At 41.0% G+C, this 20,339-nt stretch overlaps 1 protein-coding gene across 2 annotated transcripts in view; it reads right to left on the bottom strand.

The window, feature by feature from the left end:
- Nucleotides 1–5,366: 5,366 nt before the first annotated feature.
- The window catches only part of LOC139685850 (runt-related transcription factor 3-like), a 177,144-nt gene continuing 162,171 nt past the window's right edge, over nt 5,367–20,339 (bottom strand). For both annotated transcript variants that reach the window (XM_071582963.1, XM_071582964.1), the window contains 2 exons: nt 10,564–10,842; nt 5,367–6,568 (listed from right to left, as the gene is read on the bottom strand). In XM_071582963.1, coding sequence (XP_071439064.1) covers nt 5,715–6,568; nt 10,564–10,842 — 1,133 coding nt within the window. In that variant the 3' untranslated portion in view covers nt 5,367–5,714. The remainder of the gene's footprint in view (nt 6,569–10,563; nt 10,843–20,339) is intronic.

The following is a 20,339-nucleotide window of genomic DNA, read 5'->3' as shown; positions in this document are numbered from 1 at the left end:
TTAGGAAATATGTTGAGAGTCTGGACAGTGAGCTAAAAAGCGTGATGGCTTAAAATATTAGTGCTAACAATTTTTCGAAGTTTTTTGGGGGTTATTAGCAACAATTCATCCCGGCGAACATTTCTTGCGGGCCCAATAATATTTTTTCTTTTAAAGAATAGGCAATTTTTTTTCTTAAAAAATAATTGGGGCTTGGTGTTGCGTGAGAGGAAATAGCGATGTACATGAAAAAACGTTGCGCACGGCGCATACGTCTATACAAGTAGACGCATGTTAGCATGAGTGATTGTACTGTGCTAATTAATGTCCAATATGGCATCTTATACGCAACGGTAACGAATTTTTAGGAAATTAACATTTGAAAGCTACGCATGGATGAATTACGAAATGTAGAGAATTTTCTTGCGGGGTGTAATAAACATTCACGCATATTGCGTCATCCCTTGCAACATTATCGATCGAGAGTTGCAGTTGTACTCGATTGTCATCATTATTTTATTGGTGATTTATATATATATATATATATATATATATATATATATATATATATATATATATATATATATATATATATATATATGCACTCTGTTAGGAAAGGGCTATATATATATTGCAGTAATTGCAGATTGCAGTAATGAGATTATTGATCGAGAGGAATATAGAATACAGCCAGGAAGTATTTGCTTGTTTCGTCGATTTCGAAAAAGCGTTTGATAGAGTGAATTGGGAAAAACTAATGAGTACATTGCAGATGCATATATATATATATATATATATATGTATATATATATATATGTATATATATATATATATGTATATATATATATATATATATATATATATATATATATATATATATATATATGTATATATGTATATATATATTCCAACATCCCTATCCTGTTCCTTCCCTTTCCTCGTTTGTCTAACATTCTCTCCTCCATTACCGTCTTCAACATCCCACTACCGATCAATACGCCCTTCATCCATTTTTCCGGCCTCAATAGGATTTCTCCCAACAAGCCCCTCTCTTCGCCCACCATACTAATTACTTCCTCATTTGTTTTCCTCTCGGTCCAATTCACCTCCAAACCCACATTTCAAAAGCCTCCAATCTTCTTCTTTCATGCCGCTTCAATGACCACGTTTCCGCGCCGTACATAGCTACGCTCCATATCAAAGTTTTTACGAGTCTTTTCTTAATATCCTTACTCAACGTCCCTTTCATCAACTCCCTCCTCCTTGTGAAAGCCTCTTTGCCTAGCGCAATTCTTCTCCTTACGTCCCTACTACTTTTACCGAGTTAGTCCAAAACACTTCCTAGATACATAAACTGTTCTACCTGCTCTAGTTTCTGCCCTCCTATTTTAATGTTTAGCTTAGCCTTTTTCTTTCTAGAAAATCGCATAACCTTTGTTTTATTAACATTGATTCTCATCCCATACCTGTCGCACTGAATTTCCAATTCACTCAGCAATGCTTGCAACCCCTTGGCTGACGTACAGACTAAAGTTTGGTCATCAGCAAACCTAACTGATTTTACGAATTCCCCGCCCACTTTCATTCCTACCTCGAGTTCTTCCCTTGCCTCTTTAATCATTTCCTCTGCATACAGGTGGAACAGTAACGGTGATAATGGGCAACCCTGCCTTACACCCCTTCCTAACACTGCCCATCCGGACTCCCCGTTTCCCACTCGCACCTGAGCAGTGTGAGACATGTACTGGATGCGGATTAGCCTCCTGTCCCTCCAATCTATTTCTATTTTCTTCAATATACTCATTAGTTTTCCCCAATTCACTCTATCAAATGCTTTTTCGAAATCTACGAAACAGGCAAATACTTCCTGGTTGTATTCTATATTCCTCTCGACTAATAATCTCATTACTGCAATGGCATCACGCGTACCACTCCCCTTCCTAAACCCAAACTTATCATCCCCGAGGTAATCATTTGCCCTACTCTCTATCCTTTTGTTTATGATCCTTAGAACAACTTTAGCTGCGTGGGATATCAAACTAATTGTCCTGTAGTCCTCACATGACGTAGCCTTTCCTTTTTCGGAATATGAACTAACACTGATCTCAAAGTCTTCCGGCCAGATTCCTTCCCCATATATACTACGAATCAGCCCATATAGCCTCTTCCACCCACATTTTCCTATACATTTCAGTAGTTCCGCAGGAATGTTATCCACCCCCACGGCCTTATTTAGTTTCATCTCCCTTAATGTCCTTTCTACATCATCGTCAAGTATGCCTGGACCTAAGCTATCTTCCTCTACGTTATGTTCCTTTTCTATGTCTAACTTTGTTGGACTAAGTTCTTTACAGTACAATTCTTCTATATATTCCTTCCATCTCTTTTGGATCTTTCCTGTGACAGCTATTATCTTACCAGCCTTGTCTCTAACTGTTAGCATAGATCTTCCTTCCTTACGTCCCGATAGTGATTTAACTTTGCTGTACAGCCCACCAATTTCACCCTTCCTCTGCAAACTTTCCATATCCTCACACTGCGTCTTCCACCATGCTTCTTTTGCTTTATTTGTCGCCCGCCTCAATTTATTGTTTAACTCTTGTACTTCATTTTGCCTAACTCCGTGTGTACATTTTTCCATTTTCTCCTCTCATCCATCTTTGTATTCATCTCATCCGTGATCCATGGTTTCCTAGTCCTTTTTCGGGTTAACGGTTCCAATAGTGCCTTTTGCGGCTTTAGACATCCCCTCCTTGATACTTTCCCATTTTTCTTCGATAGTACTTAGCTCTTTGCCATCCTCCAGGATTTCCTCTACCACCTGTTGGTACTCCTTCCTTTTCAATCCATTTAATGCTTCTACATTCCATTTTCTAACCCGCCGCCCCTGCCTTATCTTTTTGAAACGGACGCTACATTTCATAGCAACTAAATTGTGGCCAGAGTCCGCATCCGCTCCCGGGAAGCTGTGCGAATTTATCACGCTGTTCCTAAACCTGTGTCTAACCAGGATATAATCTAGCTGATACCTTTTTGAGTCACCTGGCATTTTCCATGTATACCTGCGTCTTTTGTGGTGTCTAAACCAAGTGTTGGTGATGACTAACCCCTGTCTCCTGCAGAACTCAAGTGCTTTCTCCCCGCAGTCATTCCTCGTGCCTAAACCGTAGTCCCCAACCTCATCACCATCTCTTCCTTAGCCTACCGTCGCATTCCGATCCCCCATCATTATCAAATGTTTCCCTGAAGGAACACGCGATTATGTCCTCTAATTTATCGTATATTCTATCGACCTCTTTCTCCGTATGGTTGCTCGGTGGCATGTATACCTGAATAATAACCAAGTTCGTCGGTTTTGCTTTATCTCTACTGGTAATATTCTATCTGTTACCTATTCTATGTTGACTACGCCCTACGTCTTCATTTAATACTATAGCAACCCCTCGTTGACTCTCGTCCCCGCCGCTGTATATAATTCTATCATTATCACTCCAGTAATCCCCGCTATCCTTCCATCTCACCTCGCATAGACCTAAAATATCTATTTTTCCCCTTTCCATCTCTCGCTTAATCTTCTCCAATTTCCCTGTCCTCATCATCGTCCTAACATTCCATGTCCCTATTATAACTAATTTGGTCTTCTTCTCCGGAGTCTTCTGTCCTGAAGCTTCCGGTTTTCCCTTGCAAGGGTTTCGTGGGATGACGACCGCGGAAGCCTTGCCTCCCCCGCTGCCGGGCACGACACACGGCCGATTTGGCCGAGCCCCTAGTTGCCAGGACTCAAAATCTCTCTAGTGACCATCATATTTATCTTGGGAATGATAATTGAGGTGGTTTCCCGTTGCCTTCCTCAATAGTGTTTTTAACGCGACAACATCGCTTACTGGGCGCCCCACTGGGGTCAGACGCCATTGCAGCCGCCTCACTGAGGAACAGACGCTGCGTGGACTACCTTTCGTCTTGCTCCTAACCTTCGACTTATTGGCATGGGTGACCCTACCAGGAGCAATTATTATTACTCCCGCCAGCACAGCTCTAGGGGTCATCGGAACGCATAAGCCCTTCCACCACGGCAAGGTTGTAGTCCGGGGAGGGATATATATATAAGTATATATATATATATATATATATATATATATATATATATATATATATATGCATATGTGTGTGCATCACGTGGATGAACTTTCGCAATCCACAGGCAAAGCGTTGGACTAATGACGGGAGGGCCGGATTACGTTTCCGGGTATGCATCTATGGGCTTTCTCATACGGTTCACCTGAGCATGTGATTTTTCATGTTCCAGATCTTTCCGGGAAACCATAGCCGATACAGGGAAAGGGTCTGGCCACTCTACCCTGCTGTGTGAATTTCACAGTTGGTATTAGGTGAACACTACGATCACCTACCAAACCGACCTTCGGGTTGATTGCCTTGTATATGGTGTTTATGTAGGCGAAGGTTTTATGAAATTCGAGAGACATGAACTGAGAGGTATCGATACAAAATTTCATGCAACTTTCGCATTCGTTGTTGCTTAATCTTGGGTTGGTCATTCATTGAATAAATCTCAGAATCTTTTGACGCTCTAATGGAATACTAATTTGAGCACCGATAAAATAGAAGTGGCGTAAAAAATAGCATTTTTAACTCCCCCAAGTGCTTAGGGATTTTATACTGGGAAATGCGAAAAAGAAAATTTGAGAAAGAGATTACATTATATTTCTTTTCTTTTTACTTATAAAGCAATGGTGGTCTCCTAATTTTTAACAGCATCATTGGAAACACTAGCATTGTGAATTTGAGTGCTCATATTTATAGGGCATTCGTTTTATAGCATTAGTCAGAAGTACTATCTCCGGTTGTGAATGAGGTAAGCAATCGTTCTTATTTTGGTTAATGTGTTAATGCCAATAATAACTATAACATAGAATTATGATTAACATAATCATGCAAACCATTGTGGTAATTTCATTTACTTTGAGCTTCCAGGTGCTAGTCTATATTATATTTTTAATTGTAAGCCGTACGCCTGCCTTTCTTCTGGAATCGTTCCCGGATACAACTGTAATATAACAATCCTGTTAGAAGTGTGATTCGTAAGGGAAGCATTGGTAAGAATTAAGGTCTAATTCTGAAAGAGAAATTTTGCACTCACCTTCATATTCTTTGTTCTTTTATCCCCCTGTTAGAAGAATACATTATTTTAGATGCTCCCATGGTTTTAATATTTTGTTGAAGTTGTTTATTTGTATTGAATTAAAACTTATGTCCCACTCAACATATTACATTACATTTCAGGAGGAGGAAGTAGGTGTAGGTATTTCCAATGAAGAATTCGTGTATGAAACCGAAGTAAAATATTGAATTTATTAAATTCACGGAATTATGCGACATTTTATGGTTTAGGAACATTTAACATACTCTCCTCACTTGCATAAATATCGACTGTATGTTTTCCTAAAATAACTTACATTAATTCATACTGGTATTCTAATCAAGTTCATATCACTTTAAATGGATGCCTTTTCACTGAATAAATTCCTCAGTTGGCATTTTATTGGACGTGTAATTAGTTCACTTTTACACATGTTGAAGGGTGTTCATTCATAAGCACTCTGGGTCACACATATTCTGGTAATTTTTCTTTTAATTTTGAGCTGGCCGTAGAGTTTTCAGACAGCCATCGCACACCATAGCCTCGTGAAGTATCACAACACGAATGAAACGATCTCTTAGTACGGTCTCCAAACCGAGGGGTCCGTGTGTCGATCGTTGTTTCCTGGGTATCTGCTGTCAGGAGCCGGGCCACCCTGTTGGTTCTGCTGCTGCTGTTGCCTGGGGTCGTCCGGGGGCGTCATCTGGCCATGGAGGACCACACTTGGCTGTCCTCCAGCTTGTGCCTCAGTCCCTCGGAGGCCTTCCAGAGTGATATCCTCGGTGCTGGAGGCGGCTGCGCCCTCGTTGTGTCCGGTCGGGTGCGAGTGTTGCTGCTGCAAATGGTTCTGCGTGTACTGGTGCTGCTCGGAAGGCAGAACCCCTGTCTTTACCTCACCTCCGTGCTGGTGCATGTGAGCCGGGTTCACACTCGGAGGGTAGAGATGAGGATAGATGAGGGGAGTCTGGACCACGGGAGTTCCCAGGTAGACTCCAGCGTTCGACGGGGTGCCCGTCGACATGCCGGTGCCGCCGTAGTGGTGGTATCCGGGGTGTGTGGACGCGGTGTACCCATGCTGGTGTCCGAAGCCGGTCACGTAAGTGGGGTTGACGGAGCCAGAGGGCATCATTGCCGAGGAAGGTGTCATGGGATTGGGGGCTACCGGGGTGAGGTGAGTGGGGTGGTAGGGAGCTCCGCTCCCGCCGTTGGGGGCCGGCGCGGCTGCAGGGACTGACTCCACGTAGCGCCCCATCGAAGAGGATGTGGGGAAGTTGGGATCGGAGGGTGGTCGGCCGGGAGTCGGGCAGCTAGAACCACCACCCCCGCTCAGGCTGAGAACGTCCAGAGACTCTGTTTTCATCCTCGTGTCTTCGAGAAAAATGTAGTCACTGCTTTGGTTCACGATGCTATTGGTGTTGTGTTCTGGGAGTACTGAAATGTAAAGGAGAAGCCATGAATTCCTGTTTGCATGCATAATTGATTTTACTTAATACTTAGGTGAAAATGATCACGTTTCATTAGATCCTAATATAGCTTAACAGGTTTTCTCGCGGTCAAAAGCGTAGGCAGAGGGAGGTCTAGAGAGTAAATTTACGGTAAGAGGGCTCTATGACATTCCACGTACAAATCGTTAATCCGAAAATAACCTCCTCGGACCGGAATGGACTAAGTAAAAACAAGCGCAGAAGTTTTGGGAAGTACCAATGCCGTTATAATTGCGGAATTCTCGTGAACCAAGGAATTTTAAATGCTTTCACAAATAGGGCTAGAAGCACAAATTTTGTGCTTCACCGAAACAATTACTTCCTCTCTTGGATATAGAATTTCAGTTAGGTGTGCCTGCTATTTTCATTATTGGAAACAACCGCGATGACTTCCTGCTCATTTCCAGCTTCATCTCGTTATCGGGAGAATATATTCGTACATAACATGATCGTTCATTTATTTCAGTTCCAGTCATAGATGCATTTCTCTGCAAGAGAACGGCTGTCTCAATAAAGTGACGTTTCTAGTTTGAGTTAGCCCATAACTTTCAGTCTTCCACTGACATCGATTGACTTGATTGGACTGTTCAGTTGAAATGATCAAATGGTTTGTAAGATGTATGCACGTGAAAGAAGAATTTTCAAATGCATTCACAGAATGGGCTCCAGCATATGATATTGTAATTATAATGCCAAGGAGATGACAATTATAGTGCCAAGTCTTGAAGCATACGTATGAACGTTTGTTGTTTGGATGCACGGACAAGAAAACGTCTTCTGAAACAAAATAAATGCTGCTATAGCTTCTCAATGAATCAGTAGATGGCGCTGCAGGAGTAAAACTGTGTTCTGAAGCGCCAATATTTAAATATAAGCAAAAAGCCCTTACTTTATGAATATGCCTCGTAAAACGAGAAACAATCATCAAGGGGGCATGACTATCCGTCACTTTCTTCGCTGTCTACTCCTTTGTGGGTAAGGGTCGTCTCGGAACTTCCATTCGAGCAACGCTCGCTCATGGGAATCACGGGCGTTGCCCTTTGTACCCCGAGAGCCCTTCAAAGCGGGAGCATTGTTCTATCGGATTCGCGTCAATTAAAACGACTCTACTGGCTCGCGTCACCCTGTATCAACCGACGGATTGACCACAATACCTAAATCGAAATCTACGGGACCAAAGTTTACCGCCCCCTTGGTCTACTTAGGTACTCAGTTGAGTGCCCCGAAATTTCAACTCAGAATCTAACCGAGCATGTCCTCTTTAACTATCTGTGGGACTCGTAGCACTCAATATAACACGTGTGGGTGTGAATCTTTGTTTCTTATTTATTTGGCCCCACAGCCCTGATGACGTCCTTGCGACATATTGTTGTCATGGTGGGGTCCAATGTTGGAACAGAATGGCCGATAAAAAATCATTGGTAATGCATGGGACATTGAGCTTTTCAGGATTCTTCCTACCTATATTTTAATGGTCTCCATTTCCGCATACGCAGATAAATTAATACTCACTTTAATCCGAAAGGTATTTCCAAATTGTTTCACTCCAAACTAGTTCACGCACCGCGTCGGTTGTAATACATTCGGAAGCATTAGTAATGTGTGCCCGTGGAATTTTCAGGCAAGAACAGGCCATGTTCCTTTCCACTCCCATGAGAATTGACTTCCACATGTACCGTAAATTTGATGGATTTTACGTCATCTGTGGACTTTTACTTATGAGCGTGTATTCTGAATCATTTTCACCGAATTCAGGTCCCCCACCATCTCTTTTTGGTCCTCAAATAATATCTTTGAACTCTTGCGTCAGTGGGGAAGACAACATGACAGTAGACACCTTCTTGGAAAGAACTCGAATGGTAGATAATCAGACACTGAGACGAATTGCAAACATCAGGTGCAGTACAATGCGTCGCAGCTGAATTTGTCGAAAACATCCATAATGTGATTAAGCTGTGTTCAAACTTCTCTCTACATTTATAAAGAAACGAATTACGTCTAAAATCTTTAAAAACTCATCATTAAAAAATTTTACTAGTTGTTGCGCAAATGCCTTTGGAACCTATCTGCGATTATTCCACTGGACTAAGGGGATTTACTCGGAAACTCATTCAGCTGGCGAACCCAATTCAGAAGTAATACACTGACTGGATTATGGAAGAAAGGCTTTCGACTCTCTTTTGATCAGACTTTAGGGGGTAAATTGGATGCTTTGTTTCCATAAGAAATTTAAGGAGTATGTTAGAAGCCGAGAAATTAGCGCGGTTAGTACAAGCGAGCACGGGTAATACTCGACCATAAGCAGGGAAATCAATTCGCTGCCACATCCTGTGGGGTCACGTAAGTTGAGTGCTCTGAACTTGAAGCTCGGAATCTAACCAATCACGACCTTTTAATTTTCTCGGTTGTTGTATCACTTAATGTACTCCTAATACATGTGCGTGGGAAAATATCATAATTTTAAATTATTTGACTCGATATCTCGTATATCCTTACGACAAAATTCCTGGGCGATTTGCTAGGAAATGATAAAATTTAATTCAAGTTCACTATTTATTGTATACAGCACAATTTATTTCACCCTAGGGAATAGTTCTTTTTTCACTATTCACTCACGAACTACCCACATAGTATACTGTTGTGCAGTCCAGTAGTTTTGGTCAAATGAAACTTGTAGAAATACAAGATCTTTTTTTGGTCACACCTTGTACATTCCATTTAAAAAGCTTGGTCGAAGGTTGGGCTTTGCTTTTAATCTACAATTATCCAATTCTTTACTAAATCCACGTTTTGAAAAGGAGATACGAATTAAACTTTTTCCAATGTTTCGCGAAGTAATCGTTATGGAAAGGCTACATTGAAAAGGCTTTATTGATTTCAGACCGTCGCCACATTTTAGCTTGATTCTTTTGATTGCCTTTCTAAAACCACAAATGTTAATGACTTGGGTGATTTATTTTCTACGTGATGGCTTCCAAGTCGTAAAATTGAAAATGGGAAAACATGGACACATTTAACCAAACTATTTTTTCTTTCAGCCGGCTTTCCGAAAAAAAGAAAGATTTTAAAACCTAAAACTTAATTAAAATGCATCGCATGTCGAGATCTAAAATATGTTACGACGTCGTGATTGTCTGGTGGATATTACGTTCGTTCAATAATCGGATGGTCCAGGCTTAAATCTGGGGGGCCCCTTAGTGAATCCTGTGCTTCAGACAAGGTGTGTGATTTTTCGGTTACCATAGCTTCTGCGAAAACTCGGGTCTCATATTGAAATGAACTACCCTCCCTACCCTGATGTGTGAATTTCACTGTCCGAAGATTTTAGCAGTATTTGGGCTCTAACCTATCCTATTAAAATAATGCTTGGAATGATTAGTGCAGTGGGAACATAATCATAGGCACAGATATTACCAAAGGTTTGCGTGAGCATTACTACCACATTGAAATACTGAACTTGTGATTTGAACAAAGTCTTCTTCAGAGTCACAAAAATTAGGACCACATTTTTGTGCTTACATACTCGTACGTGTATATGTATGATGATTACGATGCAAATCATTATTTAGAGCCTAGATATAGGTTCCGTAGTCTTGATTAGAATAAACGTATTGCTATCATTTTATCTTATGTGCACAGAACTAGAAAAAATAAATAGCATGCATACTTTTTTTACTTTTTGTCCATTGAGTAGCATCCAAGTTTCATTTTTACCCCATCAGATTCTTGACCCTTGCCAAAGTTCTTTTAATACTGACGGAAATAGTTGCAATGAAATTTATCTCGGGAGTACTCAAATTGTTGTTAATTAATTTACTCTACGCCTCAGTAAATCTTTATCCAGATCCATTAAAGATTTTAATGTGCATATTTTCTAAGGATATTTTTTCGTCTCCTGAAAAGCAACCTATGGAATTACGCATAACAAAAAAAATCGTTTACCCGGTGGAAGTGAGTGGTGAGAAACCATTCCTCCTCCGCCACTTGTACCCATGACTGAAGCGTCCGTTGTCGGTCCTTCGGAGCCCACGGCAGAGGCGTAGGGTGCCACCGGAAGGGCCGGAAACGAGGATGGCGGTGACGATCCCCCTGCAGGGGGTGTGATTCCGGGAGGCCCGGCGGGGAGGTACATGGGATAGTTGACGGAGGAGCCATAACTTGAGCCTCCCCAGCAAGACGAACCCTCACTGCTCCCGATGGCGCTCCCCTGCTGATTCGCATCTGTACTCGCGGAAAAGAAGTAAATTAGCGCCATTATATGTAGCGATATTATTGGGGTTTTTGAAAAGTTTATTTGATAATTTTAATAATGTTTAAAGAGATGTAATTACATGACTTCTACGTTCCTTATGAATCTATTAAGGTGCTAAAATTATTATTTATAAAATCCAGCTATTATTAAATTACATTATTAGCAGTAAGTGTGTGATTAATTATGTTTTCTAATAGAAGTGCAGTAACAAGTCTAAGTTTTAGTTTCTGCAGCAATTTGTAAATAAACATTTTTAAATTGTTGAGCCACACTCAATATGACATAATGTTATTTAAATGATTCATATTAAATGCACACGTATTTCAACAAATCTCTCAGATAATCCGCTCATGGTCAAGAACTTGGCTTGACTTGGTGGTATGCATATTGCAAGTAAATTACTAAAACATTCAAACTAGTTATTTGAAATATATACACATTTTCATTCTAACATGGTATCAGTAGTGACAGCGATGATATCAAAAAGCAAAATTCCTCTCCAAATACATAAATCGATGTGCCATATGTGTAGTTTCTTTCAAATGAATCTTAAAAGATCGAGGGGCGACACTTGTCATCCTTTCAGAAAATGTACTTCCACATCTTGCCAGCGAGTCTCCCGACTCAACCGCACTAGGACTATGGAAAATTTCGGACGCAATGTCCTGGATCAATGAAATGAAAGTCATTGTTGCATTCATTAGAATTTTCTGAAACTATCGCCGCCTCCATACGTTTGGCCTTTCTCGGCAACTGTAATACTGATGGTCGCGGTGGATTGGCTACCCACACTCAATAATATGAGTCGTCTAAATAGAGCCTTTACTGTCTCATTTCCAGAGTTTGGTAGGGTGGCTACTAAAGCAGACACAGAATTCCTTTCCATCATTTTTATCAAAAATATTGTAATTACCATTTTTACCTGCATATTTTCTCAATTTAAGTTCACCAGAAAGACGGAAAAATTAATGCAGTCGTCATTAAAAGCTTAATTAAAAGCGGATCCTCGTTCCACCATGACCCGCTTAGGGGCATTATAAAGGAAGGGACAGAATGTGAATACTTCATTGCGAAAATGGTGACGGAAAAGAAACGGTATTCGGACGAATTCGTTAATGATTGCTTGAGAAGAAGGAGAAAGGGGGACGAATAAATAGGAGGTCGCCAATTTTCAGTTGGGGAGGAAAGATTAAGAGGCCGGCTGCGGTGTCTAGCCTCTCCTGCTCCTTTTGTTTGGATGGAACCCCTCCGTAGCAGTAATAGTTAATAGGAGAGGCCGCCTACAGCTGAGGTCAATCTCGACACCATAGATAACTGGGTGGTTTGGTAAAAGTAGGATTTTTGAGGGAAAGAAGGAAGGGTGGAGAGAAACCCAGCATTGTCATTGGCATACTCTAAAAACGGAAGGCACCCAGGCGCCCACAATTTAATGTGCCATACGATGGACGGTGTACTCTCCAAATAGCACTCCAAGGAGGGATCCGGTTGCCACTGAAAAATGATGCTACCGGCGAGATTCAAGCCCAGACCTTCGGGGTGGGGATTGAGTACATTAGCCACTGAATTCAACAAAAATACGGCTCGAAAACGTAGTTTACAAGCGGAAATCTTTAACGATCATTTTTGCAGGTAAACCAGTCATACTGTCATTTGATATTATAAACGGTGAAAAACATTTCGCAGTAACACATATGACTAAGCAAGATGAGGCAAACCAGCGGAATTAGGTCACCCAGGAATACAGTTTAATGCGAAAAAAATTAAAAGTTCGCTTTCTCCATCGAAGCATAACATTTGCGGTCAGAATAACGTAAATCCTTAACTAATGTTTAAAATGTTTATATTGTGGCGAATATGATATGATTTCTAAATATTTTTTGTGTCGCCAAGCGTGAAAATTATGCCAAAATGTATGGCTCATTCCTAATTTTTCGAGAAAACAGCACTTATTATGCGTGAGTTGTAATGCAGCGAGAGAGAAAATAAAATGGACGGAAATTGAAACAAACGATAAAGTCCTAGGCATGGTAGAGGAAGGGAGATGGCTAGAGGGAGAAATTCGAAGGCGAAAAGATGTGGGCGCAGGAGATACTGAGAGGCAACGGAAGACTGTAATTGAAGGGAAAATGTTGGGAGAGCAATGGAATGCATGTCAGTTCTCTATTTCCCTTTGTACCTAATCTCAATCGCCGAAATATGTTTTTAAAGCACTTATGTTCGTCGCTCGTAGCACTTGAATTTGGCGGGAAGACATCAAATTGTGATTTCAAAAAGTGAATTTTAGTGGCGTATTGGTACCCCCATATTTTACATTGATATAAATACCCCGCTAACTACTAAAAAGGTGTGCGGCAGGTGGTGCAAGCACCAGGTGGGAAAGTTGGAATGGTGAGGAAGGATATGGGAGAGAAAGAGAAAAATATTCGTTGAAAAACTATCAAATAATGTGCAAACTTGTATACATCCTGGAGGAAGATTTAATTCAAAACAAGAGTTAATTTACCTATTAAACTAGTAACTTGTTTTGCAAAAAAGGGAATAAAAATGAACCAAAACCATTTATTCGACAGGCCTTCACCAAGACAAGACAGGCCACGTTGAACTGAAAAATATTACGGGGATATTCCACTCTTACATGGATATGCAACTCACGGGCCCCGCCCCCAAGGACAGATGAGGAATGCGACACCGCCTCAGGCAGCGGAGGCGTCCCCCCACAGAGAGAGAGAGAGAGACGAGGGATGGAAGGAGAAGCTTTAACATTCCATATTGGCACGGCTATTCGCCAAGGCACGGCTATAGTTCTTTGAAACTTTCAGCTTTGACATTTGCCCAAAAACGGTCGAAACATTGTAGAAGGATTACTATAATGCATTCTCCTTGCCACGTAGAACTAATGGTTTTTTAAAAAGTTTCCTAATCTGAGTACTGATGATAATGCCTGCGTTCATTTTATGGAAACTGATGCTGAGGAATATTTCGCAGAGTTAGAGACACGTAAATAAGTTGGTGGCAATTTTCACCTTCCACATGTAAAGTTTTTGCAAAATTCTTTGCAAGCCTCAATTTTATGTATAGTCGGGGGAATTAAACTTTTCCCGGGTCTATTAAATGACCATGTTCAAACATTCCATTATATGCGTTATGTGAGTGTTCAAATTTTGCAATTTTAGTGGGTATCTTTGGTACGGCCATGCCATTCGTGCAGGGTACTTGGTTTAGTCGTCCAAGTAATGTATTGTCATTTTGTAGAGAAAGAAAATCTATTGTAACTGTGATGCATTATTTATCTAGCAGGTTCTAGATCCTTGAGGAGCTTATTTGAGCTCAATGTTATCATCTTAGAATTGGGGGAATCTGCATTTGACAAGTTTGCATCTCCTAAAGTAAATGTTATTTGAAGAAGCACCGATATTTTTAATGAATGCCCAATGAAGCATTTCTTGGAGCCTCAACAATAGAAAATCCTTCACTAGGTGGCCTACCGATCTGGGAATGATATATGTTAGGGTACACAAGGGAATTCGTTTGTCGATTTTTCTTCATGGACGCCACTTTCGTAATAGAGGGAATTATACAGAAATGACAATAAGTACAGTTATCGCAAGACCCCCTTCAAACAGTGGGTGCAACGAACGGCAATTCATTTTCCAGTCACCCACGCTTTGATCAATACGCAGTGTAGCACACGTATGCTGACCACTTGTTGTTTTGATCGAAAACAAGAAACACATTTTTTTATAGATGGCTTAATCGAACACATCCCCTTCATTCGTGCATCCACTTCTTCGCAAATATAGCGTAACTTATCCGCGTTATTTACACCGTTAAAGGACATTCTACTCGTCTATAACACTGAAATACCAGATAAACCTATTGCAACACAATTCTCATGAAGGAACTTCCGGATATATATCCCGAATTAGTCCATTTTCGTACAACACTTCAAATGAACTGCTAACTTCAACTGCCTGACGAAAATTTTAATGATCACATTTTCCGTCCATGTGTGTACTTTGATTGGTTTCCTGCAAGAGGTTTCCAATGATAATGTGACGTTAACTGTTCGTTCATAACGATTCTTCCTGAGTGCTGACCATCTTACCTTTTCCATTTGAATATTCCCCACAAACAGTATAATGAGTTACTTGAATTCAGCTACGTAGGGATTCCTAATCTACTTGCCCTTTGTTACGTCGAATGTTGATGTAACTCCCAAGTAGTGTACTTGCTCCGCTATGTTTATAGCTGTTCCTTCGAACGTATAGGTGTAAGGGTGCATGTATGTCTATTCCCAGAAATGATTGACTGTGCATATTTTTTAGATTCAATGGGAGACTTCTCTCACAATGCATGGCACTAATAATGTTTAGATTGCCTCAAAGTGCCTCACATGTCAATCTGTATCTTTTATCGCGGTAGATGACCGTATGCTCCATACTTCGCTGGTTTCTTTATAATGAATACCACTGACGCAAATATAAGAAAACAGGGGAATGATCATATAACTGAGAACACGGAGAGGTATGTATCTTTTGGCGTCCCTCAGTGCCACAACAGAATCTTCCGTAGTTAGCACTGAACCCTTCTTTTTCATAATATATGTCCGGATCATATATTCCTTTGCTCAAAAATTTCAATACTCCGCAATTTTTTTATATTAAGTTTTAATCACCATTCCTTGCGCCTCTGATATTGTCTCTGGGCCTCCAGAGAGTAGCCCGCAATCTCCTAGGGTCCTTATTTCCCTGTGTATCACTTTTTGGTCTGCAAATCGCTACTGGCGTATGAGCTTAAATCATTAATTTATATTAAGAACAGAAGTGGCTCTATTACACTTCCCTGGGGTACGCCTGAAGTTACATCTACCTCCGTTGAGCACAACCCATCGATCACTACTATTTGCTTGCGATATGACAACAAGTCTCCAATCCAATTAATTATCTCTTCATTGATACCACTGCGTTTAAGTTTCCATAGCAATTTATTGTGTGAGACTTCATCGAAAGCTTTCTTGAAATCCAAAAATACTTCATCGACCTATGTGTTGTTTTCTCCCGATCCCGATCATAGGATATCGTGAATAAAGCGGCCCGATTGGGTATCGCAAGATCTGCTCTTCCTAAATCCGTGCTGGTTGTGGCTTAGTATCTTCCTACTATCGAGAAATCTCTTTAAAATATTCACTATAATAAGTTCTTATATTTACATGAAATCGATGTTAAAGATATGGATCGGTAATTGGTGGGTTTCTCTCTATCACTTCCTTTATAGATGGGAGTATTGTAGGCTAGCTTCTAGTCGCGAGGTACTGAGCCTTCTTCAAACGACTTGATAAAATATTTTATAGAAATGGAGTAATGTCTTCAACTAATTCCTTCAATATTCTGATCTACATTCAGGTGTAGGTATTCCGGTCCTGGTGTTTGTTGGCTTCGATACTAAGGAGCCGATATTCTATACCTGTCTTGGCCAGTGTTATGTCGCACATGTGTTCCCCGGATGTTTGTGGAAGCTCGTTTATATGTTTACTGTAGACGGTTAAAAAAAACCTTTTTAAATATTTGCCTTATTCAAAGAATGCGCATTTAGACATTTGCCCTGAATTTCTCTAAAGTAAGACCAGAATAACTTTGGATTTTCCTCAAAATATTCCAAAGAATTTTAGTATTTAAGGAGTAGGGATTTGCACATGATGGTTTTGTTTTACCACGACATTATTTTAGTTTCTGTTTAGATGTATTCATATAAACTACGTTAATACTTTTTTAATTCTTTTCAAAATCTGATTGCAGCCTTCTTTGTTTTCTTAACGCCGCTCTGACTTCTCCGTTGTATCATCCAGGTTCTTTACTGTCGCATTTAAGTCTGACTGGAATGTTCATTCCTTGCCGTGTAATATTTTGAAAATATTTCCAAGTGATTTTGGTGCAGATTTGTGAGTTTAAAGCAAAGAGAACTTCCCCTCCAAATCTATTAGGTCTGACCTTTATGTGAATCAAGAAACTGTTTAGGAAAACCTCACTGTTTGCTATATCTTCCGCGAGCCAGCTCTCCGTTCCAACTACTATGCCTGCCTTTATACTAACAAAAAGGTGTTTAATGTCTGACGTTTGGTTTCTTATTTAATTTAAAGTTGTAATTTGTATTTGGTCTATCAACTTTTGCTTGAGGATTTTCTGGATGCTCAAAAAAATATTTCGCGAAGATTCATTGCTAACAGAGGCACTAGTTTTATATTCACCCACATGACTATTTTTCCCGTTTTTGAGGCACTAATTTCATTGTTTCTGCGAGAAAAAGGGTTTTATTGACGTTAGATTGCTTCATGATCTTGGGGATGTGTGAGTCGATGACTGATCTGAAGATGCAAAAAGTGCTGGATCTTACTTTATTTTCCCGAATATATGACCTGCGCTCTTTCCTATCAACTATTCGTGCATCCTAAGGGTTACCAACTCCAATGCCTCGGTGGTTTGATGAACCCCAGAGTGATGGGGGGATTTCCGATACGCTGAGAGGACAGGCCTCAGATCCACGAAGTATCTTCTATTTACTCCACAAAATCCCCCCAGTTTTTCATATAGACCCTCTATGCGGTTCCAAACCAGCCTTCCGCGGTCAATACGCGGCACGATGCTACAAATTGTCACATATAGTGGGACCTTTTACTCCGTCTCGACTCATCTCGTCTCTCCGCTTCACCTCCCGAGTACAACTCTTAGAAGGACCACAGGATCTTTTCAGAGCCACATTCCTAAGCGTCGTTTGTCCCCACATGTTCTGCAATGCGTAGCTTGGAGCAACCCATATCCCTGACCGCCGCTTTCACCGCATGTGTCGACAGGGGAATCCCACCGCCTGGTATACACCAGAACGACAAGAATTCAACATCTCCCTCACTTTGGTCTCTGCGTCACAGCATGGGCATTATCCACCGGAAGTTTGAGCTACCAAATACTTTGATTCCCTCCCTTCCCTCACGCTGACGGTTAAACTTCGGCGGAGCTCTTGAGGTGGGGGTGGGAGCTACAGGAACTTCGGTGCTATCGTCCGACAACAATTAGAATCTATTGGAGATGTGGACAGCATTTGCCTCCGCATTTGCCGATCCACGCCGCAGAATACCCTTAGCCCTTTTCCCCCGAGATGCAACCCTCTAGTTATCAGAACTACGGGGAGGCAATATACCTTCCTTGGATGAGGAAGCCCGGGGTTAGATCCTTGATCACCCAACCGTTTCATGCAGTCGGTCGAACCCGTGCAGTGCCCTTGTTGCGGTGAGTTTTCGGATTCCCATCAAAGCACCACCTCCCTTCGGGGTAGTCACCCCCCCGTCAATCTTAGACAGAAGCTCCCGCACAATTCTATCCAATTCGTCGTTACGGGCCCTAAGAGCCGCGCATTCATCAGCCTTTTCGAGTATTGAAACAGGAGACCTAAGTGAAGTCATCCTTTAATTACCGAGTACCTCGAATAAAAGAGGAAAACAAAAGCTAACCTATTATTCCCACGGTAGGTGCCATTATTACTCTTGGATAAGTGCTCTAACTTCGAACGCAAGAAATAAAGGACACAGCTATTATACTCGGAGGAAATAAAAAAGGAAAGAGCACTCGCCAAACCAAAAAGCGGGATACAACTACAGGCCACAAAGACTATCTGTTATCAGAGTACAACGAAGAACTGGTAACAGACAACACACTAACCAAAAATAAAAACTGGCTAAAAACTAATTAGATTGTCTCCTAAGATTAAAATTAACACTACAATGTACTACATTCACTAAAATAGTATCAAGCACAAAACTGCTCCAGCTAAAGGAAGGTAGATCAAACCGGTTCTCTGATGCGATCACGAAACAGGTCCGCTGTCGTCAAGGGTCAAGAAGGGAATACATGCTAAAATTTTTTCTTGGAACTACTTGGCAATTATTGAATGATTCAAACAAACTTCGCATTGGCAATAATGGCTTTGATAATGTGTGTGAGGTGCGACGATTTTCTCACGCCCAGTTCAAATAAATGATATTCGATTGTAGAAATGTCGCGATAAATGGTGAGCTAAGTGCTTTTTGTAAATTAAGCTAGTAATTTCAGCATCAAAGGTTGCCTATCGCAATCGCATTGTCGAAATATTTTAAATTAATATCATCTTGCGGAATCGAAAACTCACATATGCATATTGCGATTGTGACTTATTCCAGGTTTAAAAAATTAATATTCTTTTATGAAATAAAGTTGGGTAATTGTAAGCAAATCAATTGCGAAACAGACACCATTGTCGGAAAACTAAAGTTAAGGACTCTTATCAGATCATTCGGCCAACAGTTGTATCCCATTCAACAGTGTATAAGTAAAGGTTGAATGCAAAATGTTTTTAAAGTTACTTGTTACTATCATGTCATTAGTTCAACTATGACCTGCGGTTATTTATATTTGGTAAACGAGAATTCGAAAATTTCGCTCGATGTTGGAGTGCGGTCTTAAATGAAGGATAAGACTGACGGAGGGCTGGTAGTCGCGCGCCCTAGGCCGCACTCCATTTTCAATGGAGTGTTTATAGAACCCTATTCTCCACGTCGGCTTCGAAGCTGACCGCAGCCACCCCCCCACCCCCTCTTGCTCGCTCAGCGTCTCCCTTCCCTTCCCCCGCGACCCTTCACTCTATCCCATCAGCCTCTACTCCCCCCACTACTCTCCCCCCTTTCACTCATTACCAGCCCTTCTGGTACCTGCTTTCGGCTGCACAACGGCTTCTGCTATTCTTAAGTCTCCCCCCTCTTTATTTGACCAAGTTCTAGTTACGGAAGTCTTATTGTTTCTTTAGATGTTTGCATGCGTCAGTGTCCAAGCAGGTATAAAATGAAGGATTCCAATTGGATGTGAGGGTAGGAGAGACATCTTCAAAGAACTGACGGAGATCTCCTGTTTACACACATCGGATTGCTTTGAAAAAAATCAGCATTGATAGAATATCTTTCATTAGTTAACAGTCAACTGTTGGTCACCTCTGTCTAAGAAATATTTTACTGCACCAACGAATTTGCTGGGATATAAAGCTTATAACGGAACCACGTCCAAAGGTAATACGTGCTCGTAGTCAATAGTTCGGCGAAGCTCAGTCGAATTGAATACAGCGTACCCGTATAAAAAGTCTCATCTATCATAATTTTCCGCAAAGACCAGTCCTAATTTAAGTATTTTGACCCCTTGGGCTAGAATTGAACTCTAATCTAATCTCATGATTAGGTGAATAGAGTATGCCCAAGGTGGGTAAGAGCGGATGGTGGCGGGGCTACAGAAAACGCATTGTGCCTTTTTACCTTCCGTTAGGCCGGACGTGCCTCTCCAATGTTGACACCCTTAGAAGCAGCCCACTTCCTACATGAAACCCTTACCGTAGAGGCGAGCTTGTGTCCATATGATATACTCTTCTCAGTTATTTTTGGGTAATTTTTCAGTTA

This window comes from Hetaerina americana, unplaced genomic scaffold, assembly GCF_022747635.1.
Source record: "Hetaerina americana unplaced genomic scaffold, ioHetAmer1.1.p SCAF_12, whole genome shotgun sequence".
Lineage (NCBI taxonomy): Eukaryota > Metazoa > Arthropoda > Insecta > Odonata > Calopterygidae > Hetaerina > Hetaerina americana.
Note: the sequence above shows the minus strand (reverse complement) of the source record. Positions and strands in the feature narration are given on the sequence as shown.